General features: G+C 54.6%; 2 protein-coding genes across 3 annotated transcripts; both read left to right on the top strand.

Annotated features, from left to right (window-relative positions):
* Positions 1–136: 136 nt before the first annotated feature.
* LOC126645867 (peptidase inhibitor 16-like) lies at positions 137–1,656 on the top strand. The gene is made up of 3 exons (XM_050326685.1): positions 137–292; positions 931–1,149; positions 1,543–1,656. The coding sequence occupies exons 1-3, from the start codon at positions 140–142 to the stop codon at positions 1,654–1,656; spliced, it is 486 nt and encodes a 161-aa protein (XP_050182642.1). The 5' UTR covers positions 137–139.
* A 5,559-nt stretch (positions 1,657–7,215) lies between these two features.
* On the top strand, positions 7,216–14,608 carry LOC126645933 (peptidase inhibitor 16-like). 2 transcript variants are annotated; one of them, XM_050326800.1, is made up of 6 exons: positions 7,216–7,369; positions 9,730–9,948; positions 10,205–10,314; positions 10,696–10,784; positions 11,219–12,865; positions 13,221–14,608. In XM_050326800.1, the coding sequence occupies exons 1-6, from the start codon at positions 7,217–7,219 to the stop codon at positions 13,361–13,363; spliced, it is 2,361 nt and encodes a 786-aa protein (XP_050182757.1). In that variant the 5' UTR covers position 7,216; the 3' UTR covers positions 13,364–14,608. The 2 variants fall into 2 exon arrangements, with proteins under 2 accessions (XP_050182757.1, XP_050182758.1); XM_050326801.1 differs by lacking the exon at positions 11,219–12,865.
* The last annotated feature ends 1,138 nt before the right edge of the window (positions 14,609–15,746 follow it).

Genomic DNA, 15,746 nt, shown 5'->3' with positions numbered 1-15,746 from the left:
CATGGACGTGTCCCACGTGGGTCCAAAACTCTAATAAATACGTTTCCTCCCCGAATCTTGAAAAGCTGAGGGGTGTTCCTTGCTGTAAATCTCACTGCCAGAGCCGTGGGCTGCCCAGAGCAGAAGCCGACGCTGCACGATGCTGAGCTCGGGTCTTCCCCCCCTTTTCCTGGTGCTCACAGTGCTGGAGCTGAGCTGGTCCCTGAGTGATGAGGAAAAGAAGATAATCCTGGATGAGCACAACAGGTACCGCTCCCAGGTCTCTCCTCCTGCCAGGGCTATGATGAAGATGGTAAGTGGCTTTTATTGCAGAGGAATCTCAGGGTGTTTGTGTGGTGCAAGCCTCGATCTCAGTGCTGGGAGGGGATCGGGGTGTTCCTTAGGGGAGGAAGAGCAATTGTCACGTAGGGTTACAAGCAGGTGTCATTGGGGGGGAATTCCCTAAACTGGCTCTAAAGAGATGAGTTTCCTTCAAATAAAGAGTTGACTTTGATAATTTCTGGCAGTTTTTAAGTAAAACCTTTGTGGGCTGGTAAACGGGAGCTTAACAACCAAAAGAACCAAAAATCTAAATTCAGGGAGAGGAGGTCTGACCAATGACTGCAGACTCAAAGGGGCCTGAGCACTGTGACAGTTTCTCCTCTCTGAGTTGAGGACGGTCCATGATGACGTTGGATGTGCTCCAGGAGAGGTTGTGAGAGTCGTGCTGATGCACTGACCTTCTCCTGTTTGACCCATAAACCAAGGTTTGGTTTGTTCTGCGTCTGACCATCCTGACCTCTCCTGATGACTGTGTTGGTGGGGATTTGAATTTTACTCCTGAACAGGCAAACTGTGTAGCCAGAGAGCCCAGAGGTCCTGGGTAAGTGCCTTGTTGATGTTGGAGAGCCCTGTGTCCCTCTCTCTGTGCTGATGCTGAGCTCCTTTCAGACCTGGGACGCGAAGCTGGAGGCTGATGCTCAATCCTATGCAGAGAAGTGCATCTGGGAGCACAACGAGGAGAGGGGCCGACACGGGAAAAACCTCTTTGCTATGGCCCCAAGCACGGACCTCAAACATGCTGTGGCAGAATGGAATGGGGAGAGGAAATTCTACAGCTTGTTAACATTCGAATGTCTCCCTGGGAAGATGTGTGGCAACTACAAACAGGTACCAGCTGCTGAGGTGGAGGGATGGGGCTGTTGGGAAAGGTGATGTACCAGAGTCCCGGCTCCTCCCAAAGTTTTTGCAAAGGGATGGGGAACCAGGTGGGAAAGACAAAGATACAGGGGGACCTGGACGTGGTGCCAGGCATGACCAGCCTTTGGGAGAAGACCTTTTTTTTGAAACAAGCTCTGAAGCCCTCCTTTGGCTGCTCAGCAAAGCTGGACACCAGCTTGCCTTAGGCAAAGTCTGCGTTTTCTTCACAGCTTGGGTGGAAACAAAGAGGAGCAGAGCTGGCTGTGGTAATTATGAGAATGGGTGTACGAAGCAGCCTTCGAGGCCAGGGGACAGGTTGCCTTCACCCACCCCCCTCACCTTCACCCCTGGTCTTTGCCTTAGGTGGTCTGGGCAGGGACAGAACGCATCGGCTGCGGGGCAAAGCTCTGTGAGAAGATCGAAGGGATGGAAACAGAGCACAGGCACCTGCTTGTTTGCAAGTATTCTCCCCCGTAAGTCCCACACCCTGCGTGGATTGGTGCATCTTGATGGGGTTTTTTTTGTGCTGGAAATGTCCTTCCTTCGGTGCTTTTATCAGAGCGGAGTTTGGCCTTGGTCAGAAACAGAAGCAAAGCGGTTCCAAAGAAAGGGTGTTCCTTATCTTGGGTTGGTCACAGAGGAAGGAAGGGTTGTCTGGTGATCCTTGCCTGTGATTGCTGAGGTCTGGTTCAGGTTCTGGCACAGACCCAGAGAGGGACTTTCTGCCCTGAGAGCTGCCCAGAGCTGAAGTCGCAGTAGCTGAGGGTACAAACAGCTCCCTGCTCTGGGCCTTGTTCTTCCCTGCTGGCAGCAGTGGTTGCCTGGGGTCGAGAAGCCCTTTTGCACCAGCAGGAAGAGTTGGATGTGGAAGGAGAAGTGGGTACCCCCTTCACAGCCCTGGGACCAGCTTTGGGGCTGCTGAGACCAACTTAGAGCAGCTGGTGGCTGCAGAGCTTCTTAGGGGTCTTGAGCAGAAGGGAGATGGAATCACTTGTCCCAGTGCCCATCCAGTGTTTTGTTCTAAGGGGGATGAAGGATCATGGAGCCTGGCTTTAGCAGCCTTGGGCTCAGGCTGTTGAGTAAATGGCACTGACAGTCCATGGCAGGAGACCATGACCATGTTTTTTACATCAGTCCTGAGTTTTGCCTTGGCTGGGATATCCCAGCTGAATCAGACCCCTCTTTGCTCACACCTTCTCTTTCTTGACATCTTCTGCTTCCAGGGGTAATGTGAATGGCCGAAAGCCCTACTGGGAAGGACCCCCATGTTCAAAGTGTCCCGGGGCACAGTCTGTGTGGACAACCTGTGTGGTGAGTGAGGGAAGCTGTGTGTGTCCCTTGATGGGCCACTGGGACTGAAACCCCAGATCCAAGCTCTGAACCCTCCTGGAGTTTTCAGGAAGGCCTGAGCCAGCAGGTCCAAGGCTGGACCATGAGAGCTCAGGAGCAATGGCTGCTCCTAAGGCAGATCAGCTGCCTCAGGATGAGGAGAATTGGACAAGGGCCTTGTAGACCCTTAGCCAGCACAACACCAGTGTCCACCACAGCTAAACCAGTACACACAGCATCAGAGCCCACCATAACCACAGCCAAGCCCAGAACCTGGCACCCATCAAAACAGCCAAGCCAGAACCTGCCACCACACTTCCAACAGCAACCCCAGGCAAACCAAACCTCACTGTGCAGGCAGCCAAAACAGCCACAGCCAAGCCAAAATCCACCACAACTACGGCCAAGCCGACACCCACCACACCAAAATACACCAAAACTCTGGCTAAGCCAAAACCTGCTGTTACACCACCAACACCTGCCACAACCACAAAGTCAGAACCAGAAAGACCTGATCCTACTGAGGCAACCGGGGTAGTTCTTTCCTTTCAGCCCATATTAGACCTGGATTATGAAGTATCTACACAGGCAGAGTTAGACACTGAAGAGCCTGTTAGCTTCTTCATCACAGAGGATCTTCTCTTCTAACTTTATGTTTTCTTCTCTTCCTTCACTGTCTGCCCTGGACACTGAAGAACCGAAGACAAAGCCCTCAAATGGAACCCCCAGTACCTGCTCGTGGCTTTCGCTCTTCCTCCTCCCCAGTGCCATCCTGGTGGGCCTCCTGCTTTGAATGGTCTTTCTCAGCTCTCCCTGCTCCAGTCACCAAGGCTTTCTTCAGCACTGGTTGTTCCACAAGCCCGGTGGGCTCAGGAGACCCCTCAGACACTTCAGGCTGACACCTCCCTTTTACGCTGCCTTCTCTGCTCCAGCCCCGGCGAGCCACGGGCAGTGGCAGCACCGAGGGAACTTGGTTCCCCTTCCTGAGGAGACCCAAGGGCAGCAGGGTGTCTGCCATAACACTGGTGACCTTGGACACTTCTCCTTTCTTCCTGGCCAGCCTGGGCTTCTGTTGCATTTCCAAGGAGGGGGTGGTGAGCTGTCCCCCCACCCGTGTGGCCGGCAGGCCCCGCCGCACCGTGTCCCCTGGGACAGCAGGATGGCTTGGAAACCCAAGTGGCAACAAGACATGGGAGTTGGATTTGGGTTTTTTTCTGGATGAGCTTCCAGCTAAATTGCTCTTTTCCCCTCCCCATGTGTCTGTTTATCTCAAATTTGGGCAAGTTTCATCTCTTTCCCCTCTTGTCCAGTAGGAGTCCAAAATGAGGATTTCTGTTTCCCTCCTGGTTCTGGTGTAGCTTTGGCCAGTACCAGCCAGATGTACTCCCTGCTCCTCCTCCTCACACCTCTGCAGCCCTTGCCTCCTCCCTCTCTCCTGTCTCTGCCCCACATCCCATTCCTCAGTTATTGCCATTATCCATTGCCATGGCTGTATTTTACGCCTGTGCCTTCACCTGTGTGCACCCACAGAAGAGAAACCTTCAGCCCTAAGAGGAGCCACCAGCTCCTTCACACAGCTTTCCCTTGCAAGGCTTCCTTTCTTCTTTTTCTTTGTGTAAGTGTAATTCAATTTAAATACAGATCCCACTTGACATATAATCTGTGTGTGGTGGAACCCGGTCCAGGAGAAACAAGTCACCACGTGATTCGGTACAATCTGAGCTCAAGAGAGCCAAGTGATGATGTTACAGGTCATTGGTGGCTCTGCTGGCCCAGCAGCACCAGCTCTCCTGCAGGGAAGCAGCTGCCCGTGGGGTGTTTTGAGGTCACGGTCGCAGCCGGCCCAGCGATGCAGTGACCGGCAGATGGCACTGGGAGAGACACCACTGAGAGCTGGGCAGCTCACAATTCACTGCACAGATCCCTGCCCAGAGCGCGGAGCTTTATTTAATCGCCAGCTTCACATGTAGTTAAGGATCAGATTAAAAATAACCTCCTGCCCAGGTGCCACGCCCGCTGCACGTTCTCGGTGCAGGCTGAGCTGCTGCTCCCGAGCTGCTCTGGGGGGGGAAAAATCCACCCTGGGGTTATGGAGAGATGATAAAAGTGCAGCCAGAGCAGCTGCTGTTCCCCTGGGGTGAGGGCTGAGGGGCTGGAGCTGGGAGTTCATTTCAGAACCGCGTTTGGTTTTGCATCTGGGTGAAGGAGAGCGTAGTGTGAAGTGCCCACAAAGGATACAAAGAGCAGAAGAGAATTTCTCCTCCCAGCAAAGTCAGGGCACTTGGGCAATAGCTGATTTTTTGCAGTGCTGGAACCTCCACCCTGCTCCCACCACGGTCTCCCTCACCTCAACTCCCCTTTGGCACTCGCTGTGCTGGGTCAGACAATCCCCCACTCCCACCCTGCCTGGCTCAGAGGGGTTCCCAGTCAACGTGTGTGCCCCAGTGTTTTAAAGTCACAGAATCATAGAATGGATGGATGAATGAATAGTGTGGAAGACGATAAACTCCTCCAGAGCACATAAAAGTGGGTGAGTAGGGAAGAGAAACATCCTGTTACTACCAAGCCAGTGCATGAGCCTTGTTAGACTCCGACCAGCCATGCTCAAGACCCTCAGGGTGTGAGTCAGTAGAAAACCAGGCTTGGTTACTACAGAGTGGGGCCTCTTTGGGGCCACCAGACTTGACCAGCCCCTGTCAGGTGTCGGTGTGTGGCTCCTGTCCCTGTGCAGAGGGTCCCCAGGGTGTGGTGGACGGGCTGTTCCTTGAGGGAGCAGAAGCAAAGCTGCATTCCACACACACTTACCTAATGTCGGCTGGACAGGAGTGTGTCAGCTCCAGGGTGGGGCCTGGGCCTTGCACTGCTAATCTTGATGCTTCAGACATTGGCTCCAGAAGGAGCTGTCAGAGCAGGTTTGGAGTTGAGAGATGTCCCTGCACCCCCTTTGGCAGCAGCTGCCCTGCCCTTGCCGATGCATCAGCTGTTACTCACGTTTCCCCAGGAGCCACATGCCCTGGTGGTGACTCCTCCAGGGCTGTTTGCTCTTCCCCACAAAGCTCTGGGTATCCCATTTTCCTTTATCCTTGTTGCCACACCCTCTCCTGCAAGACTTAGCCGGGATGTTGTAGGGACAGGGGTACGTGGAGCCTGGCCCTGCATCTCCACATCAGGTTGGCAGAGACCAGCCCTGCACTGGGCTAGTGGAAGGTGTCCCTGTCCATGGCGGGTGATTGGAATGAGATGAGCTCTAAGGTCACTCTTCCACTCCAAACCATTCTGGGATCCTGTGATTCTCAGCACTGCCTTGTCCCTCATCAGCCAGGCCAAAGCAAGCTGGCCAGCAGGAGCTGGGGCTTGTGTTGATGCCTTCTGGATGTTTCTCCAGGTCTGTGGAGTTACCAACAGCGAGGCTGTTGAGGTGTCTCCATCATGAGACAGATTTGCCTTAGCAATAAATGGGATCCTCTGGTTTGACCAGCTGAGTTGAAGCCTGGGGAGATGTTGGCCTCACACCCTGCTTGCAGGAATTGTTGGGGTATTGAGGGCATGGCAGACCCGGGACCTAAGGAAGGAGAAGGTAATACAGAGAGGTCAGAGATCTGAGGGGCAGTAGGAGAGCTGTGGTGGTGAAAGAGGTGATCAGTGTGGCCCAAAACAAGAGGAAAAATGGCAAAGCATTGTCTGGAGAGCCGGGAGGGGAGAGGGGGAGGCAGAGCCGGCAGCGTGTGATTAACTTGGCTGTGCTGACCAGAGCTGCCCACCCGCTGATCCTTTCTAACAGCCTGTGATCCCAGAGGAGCCCCTGGAGCCGAGCCGGGCAGTTGCACAATCACAGATGGGGAGCCGAGGCTGCAGCAGCCGCGGGGGGGGCTCTGCCAGACAGACCCCGTGCCGGGGGCTCCGGGACACCCGATGCTGGGCCCTCCGAGTGTCTGCGGGGGGAGCACAGCCTGTCCCTGCACAGCCAGTGATCTGGTTATTCCAGCCAGCCCGGATGGCAGCTGGAGACTCTCAACTCCCCTTTCTGGGGCAATCTCAGCTCTACACCCTGTTCTTCCTCTCCTGCTCATCCTTCTCCTGATGGCTCAGGGAAGGGGCATCAACCCTCTGCTTACCCCTCATTCCCAGCCCTGGGGGTCTGTTCCTCAGCTGCCCATTGCTGTCCCCCCCCAACACAGCCACGGGGCTGGACGAGGTGGGCTCTGCCCCTGCCTGGGGAGTTCCTGTGCTGCAAAACTGCTCTCAGCAGTTGCATCTTGTTGCCTTCATTTCTATCGCAGCTGCGTTCCAGGGATGGGGGTGGACCCGTGTGAAAACAGGGGCTTGCCGGCTGCTGTGGGATTATTGTTACAGACTGGGAGAAAAGGGACAGGAGGTAGAAGAGAGGACCCGTAACTGAGGGCTCAGGGAATGGCTGGGGTTTGGAGCAGCAGAGGTTTAGATGAAGAATGCCAATCCAGGGATTAGGATTTAGGCACAGGGTCTGTCCCAGGGAGTGGACCCCGTGCGTTCACTGGCACCAGCCGCAGTGCTGCCTCTCCATCCAGGCCGATATGTGAGATGGGTGTGTTCTGCGTGGCTCCAAAACTCTAATAAATACATTTCCTCCCCAATCTTGAAGCTGTTGGGTGTTCCTTGCTTTTGGGAGGTGCTTTAAATGTGACTGCCAGAGCCGTGGGCTGCTAAGAGCAGAAGCCGACGCTGCACGATGCTGAGCTCGGGTCTTCCCCCCCTTTTCCTGGTGCTCACAGTGCTGGAGCTGAGCTGGTCCCTGAGTGATGAGGAAAAGAAGATAATCCTGGATGAGCACAACAGGTACCGCTCCCAGGTCTCTCCCCCTGCCAGGGCTATGATGAAGATGGTAAGTGGCTTTTATTGCAGAGGAATCTCAGGGTGTTTGTGTGGTGCAAGCCTCGATCTCAGTGCTGGGAGGGGATCAGGGTGTTCCTTAGGGGAAGCAGAGCAATTGTCAGGTAGGGTTACAAGTAGGTCTCACTGCGGGGATATTCCCTAAACTGGCTCTAAAGAGATGACTTTCCTTCAACTTGTAGAGTTGACTTTGATAATTTGTGGCAGTTTTTAAGTGTGATCTGAGTCCCCTGATGCTCTGCATGAGAGTAGTGCAGCTTTTGCTCATCTGGATGTGCTGTCCCCTTGTGATGGGGAGGAAGGGCAGGTGAGACCTTGCCATGAGCAGGTGCCATGAGTTGGAGACATTGCCATGGTCATTTGCAGGGGGAATCCTGCTGTGTGGGGCATCACCTGGTGCCTTGTATTTGCCTTTGCATTTCAAGGAGCTTTTACCTGTAGGAGAGAATGTCAACTTCAAACATGTCAGTCAGGTTTTTCAGGGATTTGGGCTACTCATCACATTCCTAATCCTCACCATGACTTGGTGTCTTGAAGGTGAAGGACCTCCTATTTTGCTTCAGGAAACCAAATCATGTCCCACATCACCTGTGGCTGCAGTGGGAGGGAAAATGAGCTCTCGAGCTCGTGCTACTTTTTGTCTTCTTTGGGCTCCTGATTTGATTAACTCCTACACCAGGTGATTTTTCCTCACTCTTTGCAAATCACGTGGAGAAGGACAACTGTTTACCACGTGTAGTTGGAGTCTTTTCCTCTTTGGGTCACGCTGTGCTTGGAGGAGACCTCCCTGCCTAGCCCAAAGGTTGCCAGGCTGGAGTAAAACCTTTGTGAGCTGGTGAATGGGAGCAAAAAGCTAAATTCAGGGAGAGGAGGTCTGGCTGTGGCTTCAGGCTCAACGGGGACAGAGCCAGAACACTGAGGACCATAATCCTGTGGAACCCACCAGAGCCAGGCACACAAAACTTGATGTATCCGGGCTTTGGAGCCAAAGTCTTAGAGAAAGCCTGAGGAAAACGATCTCTCAGGGTCTTTAAGTCAGTGCAATTCCAAACCTGTGACGGCTGCTCCCTGCTGAGGCTTTGACTGCAGACCCTGTGCTGGGAGATGCTCCCTCGGCAGCGCTGCTTTGCCTCTGCTTAAACCCACAGGACCCACTCGTGGTCTGGAACCAAACGCCTCGGGGTCGGTGTTTGTTTTGGTTTTTTTTGAAGCACAGCAAATGTTTAGCCCTGACAATTCTTTGGTAGAGGTTTTCCCTTGAGAGCCATCCCTGCCTCCCTCCCGGGGCGTTTGCTTTGCCCCCCTGTTCACCTGCGAGGGGTGGATGAGGTCACCCCGCGCTTCCTCCTGGGACACGGGGCTGGTTGCCGTGGAAATGTTTAGGCACTGGTGACAGGGAGGGGGTTGGATATGTAGCCAAAAGCCAATTTCGTTTTTAATGAGGCAGATCTGCAGGTGCAAGTCCCCAGTTTATGGAGCCCAGCTCGGTGCCAGAGGGAGGGGGGTGTGCACTCCCCAAACGGGGTCTCCAGTGTGGAGAGAAACGCTGCTCTCAGCGTGGCTGGGGCCATGGTGGGAGAGGATCCAACACCCCCCCATCCCCATCCAGGTGCTTCCTTCCCTCCCAGTCACCTCAACACCCCAATGGTGACATGCCCTGCATCAGGGCCATGCTCTGTGCCCCTTTGGATCCCGCCCTGGCTCCGGCTGGGAAGGTCCCCCCTCAGGACCCCCTGTTTGCTGGGCTGCCTTCCAGCACAAAGCTGCTCCCTCCATCAAATGGCTCAGGGATGGTCCAAACAGCTGCGGTGTAGGATTCCTCTGTGCATCCCTGCAGCGAGACCTCTACTTCTCCTCCTCCTCCTCCTCCTGCATATCAATGTGGCCGGGGGCTCAGCTGGTGGCGGGGCCGCTGCCGCTCCGGAGGGGGCTCCTGGCAGGCGCCCAGGCGGGAATGTCTCGGATCCAGGCAAACAGACGATGTTTCCCAGGAGCCTGTGTGCCGGGGCTTTGTGCAGCTGGCACTCCTGCTCTCCTCCCACCCCACCCTGGGCAGGGAGGGACATCTCCAGGCCCCCTCTGGCGTGACCCAGGGTGGGTTTCCTCCCTTCCTCCACCCGACTTCACGGTTTCTCCTCGCTGAGCTGAGGATGCTCCGTGATGATGTCAGATCTGCTCCAGGAGAGATTGTGAGGGTCGTGCTGGCGCACTGACCTTCTCCTGTTTGACCTGGAAGCCAAGGCTTGGTTTGTGCTGGGTCTGACCATGGAGCTCCCCTCCCCTGAGGACTGTGGTGGGTGGCATTGGGAGCCTCGTGTCCATTTCTCTGTGCTGATGCCAAGCTCCTTTCAGACCTGGGACAAGGAGCTGGAGAGCCTTGCTCAATCCTATGCAGAGAAGTGCATCTGGGACCACAACAAGGAGAGGGGCCGACGGGGGGAGAACCTCTTTGCTATGGCCCCAATGCTGGAACTGGAATTTGCCGTGGAAGACTGGAACGGGGAGGAGAAATTCTACAACTTGACAACATCCACGTGTGTCCCTGGGCAGATGTGTGGCCACTACACCCAGGTACCAGCTGCTGGGTGGGGAGGGATTGGGCAGCTTGTCTTGGGCAGAGAGATGAGGTTTCTTCACAGCTTGTTGGGTGGGAACAAGGAGGAGCAGAGATGGTGGTGGATCCTGAATGCCACGTGGGGATGGGGGGTCTGGGGCACACAGTAGGAGCTGAGGGAAGACATTGGTGTAGTCACAGAGCAGCCTTCAAGGCCAGAGGACAGGTTGCCTTCACCCACTCCCCTCACCTTCACCCTGGTCTTTGCCTTAGGTGGTCTGGTCAGACACGAAACAGATCGGCTGCGGGGCAAAGTTTTGTGAGAAGATCGAAGGAATCGAAACAGAGAACATGCACCTGCTTGTTTGCAACTATTATCCCCCGTAAGTCCCAGGCCTGGCATGGCTTGGTGCATCTCTGTGGGGTTCCTGTGCTGGAAATGTCCTTCCTCCTGTCCTGATATCAGAGCAGAGTTTGGCCTTGGTCAGAAATAGAAGCAAAGCGGTTCCAAAGAAGGCTTATGTTCTAATGGGGGGGGTGAAGGATCTGGTCCATGGAGCCGTGTCCCCTGGCTTTAGCAGCCTTGGGCTCAGGCTGTTGAGTAAATGGCACTGACAGTCCGTGGCAGGAGACCATGACCTGTTTTTCACATCAATCCTGAGTTTGGCCTTGGCTGGGATATCCCAGCTGAATCAGACCCCTCTTTGGGGCGGGTGTTTCCCTTTTCCTCACGCCTTCTTTTTCTTGGCATCTTCTGCTTCCAGGGGTAATGTGAAAGGGAAAAAGCCCTACTGGGAAGGACCCCCGTGCTCGCAGTGTCCCGAGGGCACAGTCTGTGTGGACAACCTGTGTGGTGAGTGAGGGAAGCTGTGTGTGTCCTTTGATGGGCTACTGGGACTGAAACCCCTGGGTTGGGGTCCAAGCTCTGAACCCTCCTGGAGTCTTCAGGAAGGCCTGAGCCAGCAGGTCCAAGGCTGGACCATGAGAGCTCAGGAGCAATGGCTGCTCCTAAGGCAGATCAGCTGCCTCAGGATGAGGAGAATTGGACAAGGGCCTTGTAGACCCTTAGCCAGCATTTTTCACCCTTGCAGGGCAGGGCATTGTGTGAGGGAGATGAGATGTCTCCAGTTGGGAACCCTAGAGTGGGGGGTGGTCCAGAGTGACCTGAGAGGGGTTGGCTGCAGCTTCTTCACCCCCTCACTGGTTTCTGCTGGTCCTGCTTAGTGCAGGGGATCTGCTGAGCCAGCTGAGCCGGTCTAACCCACAGCACTTTTCATCTCTTACCAGAACTCGTTGTAGAAGAGACCACTCCGGCCTCTGTGACAACAAAGGCAAGGCCATCCACCCCAACCACAGCCCTGCCCAAACCCACAGCCACAGCCAAACCAGAACCCACAGCACCAGCACACACCACAGCTAAACCAGAACCCACAGCACGAGCACACACCACAGCCAAACCAGAACCCACAGCCAAACCAGAACCCACAGCCAAAACAGAACCCACAGCCAAACCAGAACCCACAGCACCAGTAAACACCACAGCCAAACCAGTGCACACCACAGCCAAACCAGAACCCAAAGCAAAACCAGAACCCACAGCCAAACCATCAGTGTCCATCACAACCACAGCCAAACCAGAACCCACAGCCAAACCAGAACATCCAGCAGCAGAGACCATCACAGCCACAGCCAAACCAGAACTCACACCAGTGTCCACCACAGCCAAACCAAAACCCACAGCACCAGTACACACCACAGACAAGCCATCACCCAAAACCACACTTCCAGCCACAACCACAGCCAAGACACCACCCACGCCCACACTCCCAACCACAGCCAAGCCCAAACCCCCAACACCAGCACCCATTACAACAGCCAAGCCAAAACCTGCCACCACGCTCCCAACAACAACCCCAGCCAAGCCAAAACCCACCATGCCAGCAGCCACCACCACTACAGCCAAGGCAAAGCCCACCTCACTACCAACCACCACACCAAAATCCACCACAACAACCACTACACTCCCAAAAACAACGCCAAAACCCACCACAACCACCACTACCGGCAGGTCAACACCAACCACACCAAAACCCAGCACATCCACCACCACAGCCAAGCCAAAACCCATCATAACAACCACTACAGCCAAGCCAGAACCCACCATAACCACCACTACCACCAAGCCATCACCCACTACAACCACCACAGTGGCCAAACCAACACCCACCACACCAAAACCCACCACACCAAAACCCACCACAACCACCACCACAGCCAAGCCCAGACCAACCACAGCTGTGACCAAACCAACACCCACCACATCGAAACCCACTCCAGCTCTGGCTACATCAAAACCTGCTACAACCACAGCCAAGCCAACACCCACCACACAAACCAAACCAACACCTGCTGCTACACCAAAATCTACCACCACTACAGCCAAGCCAACACCTGCTGCTACAACACCAACACCTGCCACAACAGCAAAGCCACAACCAAAAGCTGCCACTACCACAAAACCAGAACCAGAAAGTCCTGATCCTTCTGAGGCAACTGGGCTCACTCTTTCCTCTGAGCCCACATCAGACCTAGACTATAAAGTATCTCCAGAGGCAGACACTGGAGAGCCTGTTAGCTCCTTCACTACAGAGAATCCAGCCTTATTGGAAAGCAGGGGCACAGCCTTCAGCCCCAAATCAGTCCCAGAAACAAAGGAAGGTGTCAAAGAGGATGGGAAAGAGAAAACAGCCTTTTCCAGTCCACCTCCGTCCCTCCAAGTTGTTCCAGAGATCAGGTTAGGTTTCAATAGAGCTGAGCTCATAACCCCCTCAAAGTCAGTGGTCCTCAGCCCTGAAGAGCCCACCTTCTTGCGCTTAACATCATCCTCCAAAGAAAGAAAAGGGCAGAGCCCCCATTTCCAGACCTCCCTGTCAGGTAAGGTATCCGTGGAGTCTGTGCTGGACACTCGGACATGCAGTGATCCCCAAGCAGCATGGAGAGGGCTTGGGAGGAACAGTGTCAGACTGGTCCTTTGGATCCCCCCCTCATATATGGCCTTTTCCTCACTCTTTCTTCTAACACTGAGGGGCTGGTTGGATGTCTGGCCCCTGAAGCATGGTCTTGTTTGCAGCCTGCTCCCACTAACCCACGGGCTGTCACGCCTTCCCTGGACGGAGCTCTGCTGGCCCGCGGTGCCTCGGGGCACATCACTGGCAGACCTGCATGAGTGGCAGTTCCCCTTCTGTCCAGGTCTTCCCCTCTAACTCCATGTTCTCTTCTCTTCTTTTAGCAGGTGCCCCGGAAACTGAAGACATGGAGACAAACTCGGAACAGACAAATGTGGATCAGCCCATGTCTGGAACCCCCAGTACCTGCTCGCGGCTTTCGCTCTTCCTCCTCCCCGGTGCCATCCTGGTGGGCCTCCTGCTTTGAATGGTCTTTCCCAGCTCTCCCTGCTCCAGTCACCAAGGCTTTCTTCAGCACTGGTTGTTCCACGAGCCTGGTGGGCTCAGGAGACCCCTCAGACACTTCAGGCTGACACCTCCCTTCTTACGCTGCCTTCTCTGCTCCAGCCCCGGCGAGCCACGGGCAGTGGCAGCACCGAGGGAACTTGGTCCCCTTCCTGAGGAGACCCAAGGGCAGCAGGGTGTCTGCCATAACACTGGTGACCTTGGACACTTCTCCTTTCTTCCTGGCCAGCCTGGGCTTGTGTTCCACTTCCAAGGAGGGGGTGGTGAGCTGTCCCCCAACCCGTGTGGCCGGCAGGCCCCGCCGCACCGCGTCCCCTGGGACAGCCGGACCCAAGCGGCAAAGAGACATGGGGGTTGGCTTTGGTGTTTGTGGATGAAGTATGGTGGTTGGGTTTGGTGTTTTCTGCTGTTTGTCAGGATGAGCCTCCAGCAAAAATTCCCTTTTCTCTTCCCTGTGTGTCTGTTTGTCTCAAATTTGGGCAAGTTTCATGTCTTTCCCCTCTTGTCCAAAGAGAGGATTTTTTATTTTCCCCTGTTTCCCTCCTGGTTCTGGTGTAGCTTTGGCCAGTACTACCCAGATGTACTCCCTCCTCCTCCTCCTCACACCTCTGCAGCCCTTGCCTCCTCCCTCTCTCCTGTCTCTGCCCCACATCCCATTCCTCAGTTATTGCCATTATCCATTGCCATGGCTTTATTTTACGCCTGTGCCTTCACCTTTGTGCACGCACAGAAGAGAAACCTTCAGCCCTAAGAGGAGCCACCAGCTCCTTCACGCAGCTTTCCCTTGCATGGCTTCTTTCTTTGCATAATTTCCCTGTATTTGAATTTAGGTACAGATTCCTCTTGACATGTAATCTGTGTGTGGTGGAACCTGGTCCAGGAGAAACAAGTCACCACGTGATTCGGTACAATCTGAGCTCAAGAGAGCCAAGTGATGATGTTCCAGGTCATTGGCGGCTCCAGGACTTGTTGCAGAACCACTGTCATTAGCTGAGACACTGTGTCTTGTTCCCTCACATCTCCCTTCACCTGAGGATTCCTGGTCAGGTGTGTTAAATATGTGACAAGCTTTCCAGACTGGTGGAAGATAACTGGAAGATACTGATTTCTTACACAGGTGAGGTGGAGGATGACCTGAAGGCTGTCGTTCATATCCTCCCACCTGCTGCTCTGTCCTGTGCACTGAATAAATCCTTTTGTTAAAGTCTGTGTGGGGTGTGCAGTGTCTTGCTGCTGGATCTGAAGGCCTGGGAGCCACTTATTTTACCTGTAAAATGCTCCTGAATGTGTGCTCAGGGAGAATTGCTAAAAACCAACGTGACTTTTGGAGGGGCTGAAGGATTTTTTTGGCTTTCCAAAAGCACCCAGGTGCTGCTTTTTGTAAGGGTGTCACTAAGTGTTTTTAAACCCGTGTAAAAGCAGCAGGAGGAGGGGGTTGAGATGACATGGGGATTGAGGATGAGGTAGGGAATTTTTCCCGGGCACCCAGCTGAGTGGAAAGCAAAAATGGGTCCCCACCAGGAATTTTTGGGCAAGGAAAGCCAGAGAAAGAGAGCTCAGAGAAAACAAACAAACAAACAAACCAAACACCACATGAAAACTTCAGCTGGAGCGCTTCTGCCTCTCTGTTTTAGGAAGCCCAGCACCAGCCTCTCACTCCCTAAACACACACAATTTCATCTTGGCAGCACAGAAAGAAGTGAAATACAAGTGTGTGTCCCCAGAGCCCGTGTTTGTGCAGCACTTCCACGTCAGGACATCCATCTGGGAGCAGCATGTGTGGAAAGCGTGTGAGGCAGAAACTCCCAGCACAGGAGCAACGCTGGAGTCCCACCTTTGCTTTTTCTGCTCTTCCCAGCAAAGCTGCCCTGCGGGCTCCACACTTCCCTTCTCCCAAAACCCCTCTGCAGGAGCCCAGCAGCACCAGCTCTCCTGCAGGGAAGCAGCTGCCCGTGGGGTGTTTTGAGGTCACGGTCGCAGCCGGCCCAGCGATGCAGTGACCGGCAGATGGCACTGGGAGAGACACCACTGAGAGCTGGGCAGCTCACAATTCACTGCACAGATCCCTGCCCAGAGCGCAGAGCTTTATTTAATCGCCAGCTTCACATGTAGTTAAGGATCAGATTAAAAATAACCTCCTGCCCAGGTGCCACGCCCGCTGCACGTTCTCGGTGCAGGCTGAGCTGCTGCTCCCGAGCTGCTCTGGGGGAAAAATCCACCCTGGGGTTATGGAGAGATGATAAAAGTGCAGCCAGAGCAGCTGCTGTTCCCCTGGGGTGAGGGCTGAGGGGCTGGAGCTGGGAGTTCATTTCAGAACCGCGTCTGGGTGAAGGAGAGCGTAGCGT

This window comes from Myiozetetes cayanensis, unplaced genomic scaffold, assembly GCF_022539395.1.
Source record: "Myiozetetes cayanensis isolate MyiCay16 unplaced genomic scaffold, myiCay2020 scf32, whole genome shotgun sequence".
Classification (NCBI taxonomy): domain Eukaryota; kingdom Metazoa; phylum Chordata; class Aves; order Passeriformes; family Tyrannidae; genus Myiozetetes; species Myiozetetes cayanensis.
This window is presented reverse-complemented; position numbering and strand designations above follow the sequence as displayed.